The sequence below is a fragment of the Nothoprocta perdicaria genome, unplaced genomic scaffold (assembly GCF_003342845.1).
Source record: "Nothoprocta perdicaria isolate Ctin4 unplaced genomic scaffold, notPer1 scaffold_170, whole genome shotgun sequence".
In the NCBI taxonomy this organism is placed as follows: Eukaryota; Metazoa; Chordata; class Aves; order Tinamiformes; family Tinamidae; genus Nothoprocta; species Nothoprocta perdicaria.
Window position 1 is genome coordinate 1,066,957 of NW_020454872.1, and position 11,597 is coordinate 1,078,553.

The following is an 11,597-nucleotide window of genomic DNA, read 5'->3' on the forward strand; positions in this document are numbered from 1 at the left end:
AGGTGAGCTCGGTCTTTGCAAGTGGCCGGAGCAGAGCTCGCAGTGGTGAGGAAGGGGCGATAGAGCCCAGGGCCATGGGTGCCTGGCCCTCCATCCTGCGTGTGGAGGTGGTAGCTGCAGGAGAGGGGCGATGACCCCCGTCACGGTCAGCAAAGGGCCGAGACCASAGGACTTTTCTGCAGGCCGGGTGCACGTGGGCACGAAGCACTGGCAGGGAGTGCCAGGGAAGGGCAGGTGCTCAGGCACAGCCTCCACCTGCAGGTCCTGGAAGCGATGGGAAACCAGGAGCTGCCACCGGCAACAAGCTTCCCAAGCACCACGGCCCTGCATCCCTCTCATCCCACTGGGCCCCTGGGACCCCCCTGGACACCTCCCCAGGAAAGGGGCAGCCCAGAGGATGCCCCGGGCAGCACCGGCCRCTGCCTGTGCACAGGAGCCGTGGGCCAAGGCCAGGAGCAGGGTGCAGGGACGGCCGCCCCGATGGCTCCTCACCGTGCAGGGACAGCGCACGGGGCGAGAGCCGCTCCCGCTCCCGCTCCSGTCCGGCGGGGCCCGACGGCGGCCCCGGCGCTGCCCGGGGCGGCAGGTGGGGGCGGCCCGGGGGGGCAGGGGCCGCGGGGAGGGGGCTCGGGGTGGCCGGAGCGGCGGCTCCGCGCGCTGACTCTGCCCAATGAGAACCCGCAGCCGCCCCGAGCTGTCAATATTTGGCCGCGGCCCCCGCGCTCCCATCCCCAGAGCGTCCTCGCCCTGCGCGCACGCAGCGCCCCGGCCCGCTCCGCTCCGCGCCGCGCCGCTCCGCTCCGCGCGGGGGGCCCGCAGCCCCCGCAGCCCCGCGGAGCCCCCGCCGCCCCCCGCAACATGCGCCCCGCGGCGGGGGCCCGGCCGGGGCGGGCTGAGCCGCGCCGAGCCCGCAGCCCGGAGCCGGGGCTCTGAGCGCCCCGAGGGGACCGAGGGGACTCGTTCGTGCGCCTGGCAGCGGCCCCGCAGAGATATGCTGAGGCCAGCCCGCGAGCCTCCCGCGATTGCCTTGGCCCCCGGGCGCGCGCACTGCGGAGCCTTCGCCGGGCCGGCGGGCGCGGCCCCGCGGATTTACCTGCCCCTCGTGCTGCTCGTGCTGCTGGCGCTGCCGCCCCGCGCCGACTGCTCCTGGTGGTGAGTCCCGCGGCACCGGCGCGCCGAGGGCGCCACGCGACCCACGCGCGGGCGCGGGGCGGCGGCTCTGCCCCGCCGGGCGCGGAGCTGCGACGGCTCCCGGGCTCCGGCGGCTCCCCGGGCTCCGCAGCCGCCGTTGCCTCCGCAGAGGCAAGCCGGGAACCCGCCGCCCGCGCCGTCAACCTGCCGCGGAGGTGGCCGCCGCTCCCGGTGCCGCCGCCGCCGCTCCCGGTGCCGCCGCCGCCGCTCCCGGTGCCGCCGCCGCCGCTCGGGCCGCTCCGCGGGCAGCTCCCGCTCCCGTCCCGCCCGCCGCGTCTCGCGCCGCTCCCCCTTTAGGGGCTCCCAGGGCTGAGCACGACGGGCTCTGTGACAGCCCCAGGGATGCCCTAGGAAAGGGCTGAGGCAACGGGAACATGCAGCCTTCTAGAAACAGATCTCTACCCGTGCTGATTCCTCTAGGAATAGACTAATTCATTGATGCAGAGTGAGAGGAATTAGGAAAATTGGGAATGAGGGAGTTTCCAAGTGACCCCTGTACTGTTGTAGTATTCCAATAACAACCAGAAAAAAAAAATATGTTGGCTGCAGAAAAGTTCTCCTAAAGTCCTCTCTAAGCTCGCACGAAACACTGCTTTGCACATCAATCTAGCCAGGGTTAACATATGGCAGCGAGTGAAGCTGAACTTAATCAAATCCCAGCCGTCCGAGCCCGAAGGAGAAGCCGCGGTGCCCGGCATTCCCTGACTGTCCTGGCTACATTGCGAGGGGCTTTACGGTCATGCCGATAACACGATTTGCGCTGAGTGTATCTGGCTGCAGGGCAGGCAGCGAGCAGCGCGGTGGCGTGAGCTCCAGTGCGGGATCAGCGGGGGAGAGGGGAACGGGAAGCTCCGGGCGGGAAGGGGCCCGGGCACTTGGAGCCCACCGGGAGCTCTGCTCCCCAGGGGCTGGCAAGCAGGGCCCGGGGGCGGATTGAAGGAAGAGCAGCTGCTTCCGAAGGCAGCACGGGCTCCTGGGCACAAAGATAGCTCAAACTCTCATCAGCAGGCGCTCCCCAGCTGTAGCCAGCGGAGATCTCCTGCAGCCCATGGGGCTGAAATCACTGGTGAGAAAATGAGTCACCAGCCACAAGGATCAGGTTGATAGAAGCTCTGGCCCGGCTTCCAGCCCCCCAGTCTGCCCCCACCCATCGGGGCAGGACAACATCTGCGTGGAAGGTGCAGTCACTGATGTGCCAAAAGCCAAGGAAGGAAGAGTCTTGGGGTGGTGGAGAAGTTGGAGTATTTCACTTAATAACCAAGGAAGCAAGAGCAAGGGAGGCTCATGCTCTAACCAGAACTAGGCAAGGGGGTGAAGTACTTGGAAGGACACCAGGACACTAACTAGTCACAGTTTGATCCACTCCTAGCTGGAATAGTTCTATTGCACGCTCAGATGTGGGCAGAAATACATTTTTTTTTTTTTTTTTTTGGTAGAGAAAAAAATATCCCTTTTTCTTGCTCTTATACCTGACTTCTCCCTGCAAATAACTCCATCACGGTGCCTCCCGTGCTCCCAGACGTCGTCCTTTCCCAAATCCGCAGCAAAACCGGGTACATTTCAAGCCTCTGTGACTGTGGTTTGCCTGGAAGAGCTGGGTTAGTGCTCGCTGCACGCTGCACTTTGCAGACAAACTCCCGGCTTGGCAGTGCCGCGCTCACGGGAGAAAGGAGAGCGATTCCGGGGCAATTTCCAGGGTAATTGGGGCCGTTGCGTGTGCTGGTGCTCGGCCTGGAGCAGGCTGGAGAGCAGCAGCTCCTCTCCGCGCAGCCCGATGCTTTCAGCTATTCCCTTTGGTRCAGCCAAGCACAATTCTTCCGAATGTTTTCATAAAGCAGAATGGGTTCCAGTGACCTTTAAATAGATATATATATATATATTTTATATATATATATATTTTAATTAAAACCTAAACATTTTAAAATGGAAAGTTCTTGTTTTACATTTTGCTTTCTTTTTTATGTAGACGAGAACATTCCTAAGAGAAACCTTCATCGAAACGAACGCTTTTCTGCTGTACATGTCAGCTCTGATAAAATAGCMTGTTTAGACGAAATTGGGTTTTACTGAAAATGGTTTCAACCAGCTGTGGTTTGGGAAAATGTTATTCAGTGATTTACATAGGTTTCCAAACACATCTTTAGCACTACTGATATTACAGTAAATACATTTGGTGGTGCATCATCATTCCTTATTTTTATTATTATTGCCAAATTCTTCTAGGGATTCTCRCACAATAAACTTGTGGAAATAGAGGAAATGCTTCTCGTGTTCGGAGTCAACTTTTAAAGTCGATTAACAGAAAAACAAAAAGCGGGTCAGTTCTGATCGCAGTCCGCGGAGAGGAAATATCAACCAAATGTTTCTTCTAAACAACTGCAAATTATTAATTTGGGGTGACGTCAGGCGGAGCGCGGGAGCAGCCGCCGCGGGGCCGGTGCCGGCGGCTCCGGGTGCCGAGCGGGAGGATGGCGGGGCCGCCCCRCGGGCCTCCAAAATTCCTCCTGGAGTGTGTGGGAGATGAGGCAAAGGCTGCTTATAAACACGAGCCGTGCRATAAACAAGCGCGGGTAAAGAAGCGCGCGGGCTGGGGCGGCCGCGCGTGTGGAAGCGCGTTGAGCCGGAGGCTTTGGCGCGGGGAAGGCGCCCCGGGCGCGCGCCGCGAGCCCCCACGCCGCAGCCTCGCCGCTTGTTTACCGCCAGCCACAGCCCTTGGAAACTACAAATATTTAGCTTCATCTGCGGGGGAGCAGATGGGAGGCATCAGGCTCCCGGAGAGATCAAACACACGCGGGGAAGGGAGCCGGAGCTCGGCCACGCGCGGCTCCCGGGCGCCCTGGGCGCCCGGCGCTCCGGCGGCGCCGGCATCGCGGCACGGAGCGGGCAGGCGCTCCTAGGAACACGGGGACAACGTGGGCACGGGATGAGCTCCGTGCAAGGGGAAGCAGGGAGGTGCCCACGGAGGCTGCATCCTCCTTGGGAGCCGTGGAGTCCATTCCCGAGGGGATCTCCAGCACCAAGGTCCCGCAGCAGGGCAGGGAGAAGGGGACTGTCCATCGTGCCAGGGGAGCAAGGGCTTCCAGGGCTCTTCCTCCCTGGATTCGCTCTTTTRCCCGGCCCCAGCGCCAAGCCGTGGTGCAGGAGCACTGCCGGAGCAGCGTGACGGGAGCTCGAGCCCGCACACGTGTGACGAGAGGATCCAGAGGAGAGAGGGGCGCATTCAAACAGGCCCCATCTCGAGGTGTGTGGGAGGGGAAATAGCATCAACAGGAATGTTTGAAATGGAGCCAAGGGAAAGACAGCTGCAGGAGAAGAACTTCACAGCGAGCCGGCGTAACCCTTCGGGGTATGTGTGGGTGGCACTGGCCGCCCTCCACGCCAGCCCCCGCGCACCAGCGGTGACGGCACCTTCGGTGACGGCACCTTCGGTGACGGCACCTTCGGTGACGGCACCTTCGGTGACAGCTCCGTGGACCTCCATGGTGACCGGTTGACTTGGACGAGACCGTCTCCAAAGGGCCCGTCAAGCCTCGGGGACTGACACCGCTCCCGTGCATCCCCATGCAGGACCACGTCCCTGCTCCCGATCCCATGGACACGCTGCGGGCACGGAGCCGGCTGCACGGCCGCCCTAGCAAAGTGCTTCGCCTGGTATTAATCGTGGGAGGTCAGTGACCGGGAAGTCTTTATCCCGGAGTGCTCCGCGGCTCCAGCCATGCAGGCAGCCCTCRCTTTGAAATGCAAGTTTGAAAGGAACATCAGGCTGATGGAAAAGGAGCTCCCTGGCCTSCGCCGCAGTTCTGGTGCTCACTGGTGGGAGCACGTTGCAACAGATGGGTTCCCTCAACCACGGTGCTCCATTATAATAATCCTAATTGTGCTGCTTAGCTCATTTTTCATTAGGGTCGTTTTCACCTATAGGGAATATTTCTTAAGAAGAACCACACAAGAGCAAATTCTCTCTGGTACTTAAGGATAAAGAGCACTTTTGATCAGCAATTTGTATTGCCTCCATGCATGACCAAAAAGGTCATCAGAGAACAGTTTTCAGCTCTCGCCGCACTAGATTTTGGCTCTGTTGCTGCACTAGATTTTGGTCGATATTGCAGAAGGCCCCAGGGAAGGCACTGGGCTTCCTCCCTCCTTCTGCATCTCCCCTTGCCGTGCATGGCCCAAGGCTTCCAGGCTTGGCTGATGACCAGCTCTCCACACAGCGCATCTTGCCTTGATGCCACAGCCAGCGGATGGGACCACGGACATCCGATGTCCCCGGGACCAGGCGGAGCAGAGCGTCGGCAGCACGGGGCATTTCCAAGCACTTCCAGGCTTTTCAAGAACAGCCCTTTCCACAGTAAACTCCTCTGCAAGCTGCTCACCAAAGCAAGGAAATCACAGRGACTCCACCAGAGAATCAAACGATAGCGGCTGGAAAAATGCTGAAATACATGAGAAAAAAAGAAATGATCACAGTGCAAAGAAGGAGGGACGCGCACATTGCACAGGCTGGTAGTGGCCCAACATTATGCTATTAAAAATTATCCAAGTGAGACTAACACTCTCAGTACACAGAGTAGTGGCTCTAAGTGAGGAAATTAGGACTATTAATCATTCCAAGGCGTTAACAATTCCAGCAGGCCAGGATGGCCCTGTTCCCAGTGGGGCTTAATAAAATACTCAGGGTTTATAATAATAAAATAATATCTCAAATGTCCATAGCACCTTGCAACCCAAGGCGCTTTGCAATTTGCTATAAATTCTCTGCCCACAGCCATGGGGAACAGAGGAAGGGAAGTGCAGTATCCTTGGAAGTATGCAAGGAACTCGAGGAGGTGAAGTGTTGTCAGGCTCCTCGGAATTTGCTCTCTTTATCAGACAAAAAGGCGGGAATGATGAATTTGATCCTATCTAAAAGAAGTGTCTCCAAGAGCTGCCATGGGCTGTCCAGCCCCCCGCAAAAATGAAGCTTTCCTGGGAAGGACAGGGAAAAGAACCCAACGCAGCTTGGCCTCAAGTGGATCCACTTCAGGGATCCCCTTCAGGGATCACCCGTTATCAGATGGGCTACGGGAGCAATGGAGGAGCCGCTTCCCGCAGGATCAGGGCTCCAGCAGTGCCTCRTGCCGCTTGGCTCCTGCCAAAAGCTGCTCCGGGCAGAAGCCCTCGGCCTGGGGGCCGGGATGGGCAGGGAGCAAGGAGCTCCTGAAGGAGACAGGGACCTGCAGAGAGCGGCCCCAGGGCAGGCGGCATCGGGACAGGGGTCCCCAACACGGGGCTACTCATGGCACCGGCATGGGGCTGTCCTCACATGGTGGCATTGCCGGGAACGGAGCAGATCCAGGTGCAGGACAGGAGGCACAGGACACCGGGAGCAGCCCCGGGGCCGGGGGACACGCCGGGGGCTGAAGGCAGGTGCCCTGGCTGCCCCGTAAGGAGAGACTGTGCAAATCTAATTTAAAACCGTGCCTTTATTGCACCGGTGCAAGCCTGGCTTCTCCTCTGCAGGAGCATCCGGCTTTTCCATGGTTCTTTTAGCTCTAAAGCAAGGTTTGTCTCAGAGAGACCCTTTTGAAATCAAGTAGCACTCAAATATTTTCTTTCTATGCCATGTAAAATGATGTGAAGTGAAATACTACATACCACAGTTTATCTAAAATAGGGATGGCATTAAGAACTGATTTATAATATTATTGCATTTCTGAACAACACCTTGATGTTGCGATGAAGGGGTTACCACCTCTGCAAGGTCAGGGTGCCCCTGAAATTTGCTTTTTCCTGTAAAACACTTTCATTCCTTCTGAAATCCCTTCTCCCTCAGATACGTGTAGAGAGGGGTGAATTTATTGGCACTGCCTGTTTGCGCCAGGAGGGCTGTCCTTGCACAGGAAAAGATGCAACCAGTAAAGCTTTAGGAGTAAAACAAAATTGCCACCAACAGCTCCGAAGGGCAAAGCTCCACAGGTGTTGCAGGCGGCTGCTTATTTCCAAGCAAAACCCAAACCAAGGTCCCCTTCCAGTCACTCGCAGCACGGTCCTGCTCTGCTCCCCAGCTTCTCCCCGCTCTCGGTGCTGCTGGAAAGAGCAGAAAAAGGTGGGAAACCCCCAAGCCCTTGAGATTTGGAGCCCGATAGACTTTGCAGAGGACGGAGATGAGAAAGGGGCCACCGAGCCGGTCGGAGCCCCCGGGGAGCTCCGCACATCCCCGAGCGCGCCGCGCGCGGGCAGGCGCGGCAGCCAAGCACGYGCGCACGGAGGCGACCATGGAAAGAGGGGCAAAACAAGCCGCCCGCTGCCAAGTAAATAGATGCGTCTGCCTCCGATTTGCATGTTTATCTTAGAAGCAATTTAGGTTTCTCCTTGTTTACAAGAGTAGAAGTCAGCAGACTCTTGGAGCAAGCAAAACAACCGGGAGGCAGCGGGTGACGGCTCTCTCCTGTTCCCCACGGAACGGGAGCCGGGGCTCTCGGAGCGCGTCCCGCCGGAATCCGGAGTCGGCAGGAGGCTGCTCCGGGCAGCAAGGCGAGGAGGAGGAGCGGGAGGAAGGTGGCAGCGCCGGGATGCGGATCCCGCGACGCTCCATGCGGTTCCGCAGCCCTCGGGAGCGCAGGGCGATGGGGGCTCTGCAGAAGGAGCAGCGTGTAAAGGCAGCAAGGGGCTGCGCAGGACATGGCACCCTGCCCACAGGGGCTTCTCCTCACCATAAGGCCCAGAAAAAGCGATTTTTCACTTTGGAAGGGAGTTTTTGTTCCCCGGAGTAAAGCCTTTCACACTGGTTCACCACCCCATTTTTTAAAATAATGAAGCAGGCTGTTCCCGTAAGCAGGTTAGGGATTTCTTCAGAACGTTTATTACCCGTTTCAGCATTTTTAAATATCTTTTTTTTTTTTTTTTTTTCAGAAATACAATGGGAAGGGATATTTGAAGCAATCCAAAACAAATGTTTGGTTTTCTTTTCCCTCCCAAAATTCTGCTAGGAAGGACATTTTCAGTTGTTCCCCATCTTGCTCCATTTCACTGTAACGGAGCCTGTTGGGGAATTTCTCATGAGAYGGAGAAGCCGCCTGGATACCACAGGCTCCCCAGGACAAATGAGGAGGTTTTCCCCTTTTTGTGCCACTTTTGTGCTTGGGATACCACAGGATCCCAGGGCACATTTCTGGGATTCATCCAGCCTGGGACTGGGAGCCGGTTTGTCATCCTCCGCTCCAGCCCAAGATGACCTTGTGCTTCTGCCAGTGTCTAAACAAAATATTAAAAAAAAAAAAAAAGAAAAACAACAACAAAAAAAAGAGGAATAAACGATCCCATCGCTGCCTGCGTTTGCAGAGCTCTCCTAGGTCTGCGAGCTATCCCGGGGCTGATGGAAGTGATAGAGCATGGCCAGAGACACGATGAAATATTGCCCCAGTTTATTGCTTTTTGTTGTTAGTGAAGGGAGGGTCTTAGTTCCAAGCTGGGGGGTTGAAAAACTTGAATCCCACCCAAACCCCTTCCCTCCCAGCCAGGCTGCGGCAAAACCGGCACAAAGAATCCGCATCCCGGCCGGGGTAAACGAGGGACGGGGCGAGTTTGAACGGAGACGGAAAATTCCGCCCTCATCCCCATTGTCGGCACGGCTTTAAAGGCGTCGGGATGGAAGGAGTGGGATCCCGGGGGATGGGAGGAGCGGGATCCCTGGGATGGAAGGAGTGGGATCCCAAGGGATGGGAGGAGCGGGATCCCTGGGATGGAAGGACTGGGATCCGCATCCCGGCCAGGGATGTGCACCAGGGTTCGGGCGGCACTGGATCCCGCGAGGAGGAGGAGGAGGAGGAAGCAGCGGGAGAGGGAAGGGACGAGGGGACCGTCCGCGGAGGCCGCCACGTGTCCGTGTCCCCGCAGGTACATCGGGGCGCTGGGCGCCAGGGTGATCTGCGACAACATCCCCGGGCTGGTGAACAAGCAGCGGCAGCTGTGCCAGCGCTACCCCGACATCATGCAGTCCGTGGGCGAGGGCGCCAAGGAGTGGATCCGCGAGTGCCAGCACCAGTTCCGGCACCACCGCTGGAACTGCAGCACCCTYGACCGCGACCACACCGTCTTCGGCAGGGTCATGCTGCGAAGTAGGTGCCCGGGCGGCCGGGGGGGACGGGCTCACGCGGCGCCCAYTTTGCGGCTTGAAAATCAACAGAAAGGGCATAGAACTTCTCCCGCCAATTCCTCCTCCCGGAATATCCCTTTTCCCTAAATCACGTTTTAAAGGGAAATGCTCCTTAGGTGGGAAATGCTGCAGCTGCACGCAGGAACTTGGGCATGCAGATAGTCATGTTCTCCCTGGGGCAAGGAAGACGTTTTGCAGCAGAAAATAAGAAATCAGGCCCAGGCAAGGCGGCGTGCAACACCCAGGGGCGAGCGAGTCACTCCCTCTAGATTTACGAGCAGCTCCGCATCCAAATTCCTTCGCATCCCTGAGTCAGCAAGTGCGCGGAGGTGAGGCGGCAGCGGGGGATCCGCACGGAGAGCGGCGCTGCGGAGAAGCGGCSGCTTCTCCACTGGGGAGGCAGCGGGATGGAAGCGGGAAGGTCCCGCTGCAGMGGGGACAGGGACGCGCGGGGCCCCGTGATGCCAGCGCAGGGTCCCCTGGGGCTCCAGGGCTCCTGTGGACAGGCTGGTGCCAAGGGTTGGTGGCACCTCGTGCAGAGGGAGCTCTGCCCTTCCCAGGAGCAAGAGGGAGCGCGACGGGAGCGGGCAATGCCGAGAGCCGCACCGGGCCAGAGGGAGCGCGGCGGGAGAAGGGGAAGGAGGAGACACCTCCGGAGAACAGGCCTATATGTAAACAGTAATGGGATATATAAATATTTGGAGAGCAGCGCTGGCCAGGGATCAGCGGCTCACGTGGGCAGGCGCCGCTCCCTCGCACGGCGAGGGCGAGCGTGGGGCTCCGCCGGGAACGGCCGCGCGCTCCGGCCTGTCCCGCCACCGGGAACGGAGAGCCCCGCGCCCCGGCGCATCCCGCGCGCCCTGCTCCCTTTGAAGCTGCTTTCAAAGGCGCTCGGAACGAGGGCAGACATGGTTTTGATTTGCAGCTCCTTTCACAGCGTTTTCAAGCCAGCTGTGGGTTCAAACCAGAGCCATAGAAGCGCAGGCGTCACCGGCGCTGCCAGGACCTCCCGGTGCTGCCTGCAGGGCGAAGCCGTCCCGGCCGCTCGGGATCGCATCCGTGCCCGGCAGCACCGCAGGGACCCGGCCTGGATCCCTGGGCATCCCTAGCCAGGGCATCCCTAGCCGGGGCATCCCTAGCCGGGGCATCGCGCCTCATCCCAGCACCGCATGCGCCCTTGCTCGGGAGGGTGCAGCAGAGAAGGAGCCCAGGCCCTGGCATGGGAACCACACATTCCCAGTGCCGGAGATGCACATTCCCAGTGCCGGAGCCGTGGGAAGCCGTGGCCCCGCGCGCTCACCATCCTCCTCCTCCTCCCCCTCGCGGCAGGCAGCAGGGAGGCCGCCTTCGTCTACGCCATCTCCTCGGCCGGGGTGGTCTACGCCATCACGCGCGCCTGCAGCCAGGGCGAGCTCAAGGCGTGCGGCTGCGACCCGCTCAAGAGGGGCCGCGCCAAGGACGAGCGCGGCGAGTTYGACTGGGGCGGCTGCAGCGACAACATCAACTACGGCATCCGCTTCGCCAAAGCCTTCGTGGACGCCAAGGAGAAGAGGGTGAAGGACGCGCGGGCGCTCATGAACCTGCACAACAACCGCTGCGGCAGGATGGTGAGTGGACGTGGGAGCCCCGCCGGGCGCAGCGGCTCCCTTCCCGCTCCGGAGCTCCGTGCGCCGCCGGTCCCATCCCGGTGCTGCCCCGGCTGCCTCCCTGGGAGCTGCCAGTCCCTCCAGTGCAGCCTCCTCCACCCCGAGCTCCTTCCTCGGGAGCTTCCAGGGCCAACCCTGCTCCGTGCAGGGCCAACCAYCCCGTTCCCAGCTCCAGGGCCCTTCCAAAGGGCACCCCCCCCTTTTGCAGCCCTCGCCAACAGGGAGAAGGCTCYGCAGCTCCCGGCCTCCCCTCGCTCTGCTCCTCTCCGCAGAGCTCGAGCAGGTCTCCTCTCCGCAGGCGGTCAAGCGCTTCCTGAAGCTGGAGTGCAAGTGCCACGGCGTGAGCGGCTCCTGCACGCTCAGGACTTGCTGGCTGGCCATGTCGGACTTCCGCAAGACGGGCGACCACCTGCGCAAGAAGTACAACGGGGCCATCCAAGTGACCATGAACCAGGACGGCACCGGCTTCACGCTGGCCAACAAGAACTTCAGGAAGCCCACGAAAACAGACCTGGTGTATTTTGAGAACTCGCCCGACTACTGCGTGATGGACAAGTCAGCAGGTAAAAAATAAAAGTAACCATTAATGGCGTAAAAGCAGGGAAGTGCCCTCAGTGGCACCA

The 11,597-nt window shown here is 59.8% G+C and overlaps 1 protein-coding gene across 2 annotated transcripts in view; it reads left to right on the top strand.

The window, feature by feature from the left end:
• The first annotated feature begins 984 nt into the window (after window positions 1–984).
• The window catches only part of WNT2B (Wnt family member 2B), an 11,763-nt gene continuing 1,150 nt past the window's right edge, over window positions 985–11,597 (top strand). The window contains exons 1-4 of one of the 2 annotated variants that reach the window (XM_026036089.1): window positions 985–1,152; window positions 9,070–9,290; window positions 10,658–10,935; window positions 11,273–11,537. In XM_026036089.1, the coding sequence (XP_025891874.1) occupies window positions 992–1,152; window positions 9,070–9,290; window positions 10,658–10,935; window positions 11,273–11,537 (925 nt within the window). In that variant the 5' untranslated portion in view covers window positions 985–991. Of the gene's footprint in view, window positions 1,153–9,069; window positions 9,291–9,644; window positions 9,658–10,657; window positions 10,936–11,272; window positions 11,538–11,597 lie in introns of those variants that run through there. The other variant, XM_026036090.1, reaches the window with a different exon arrangement.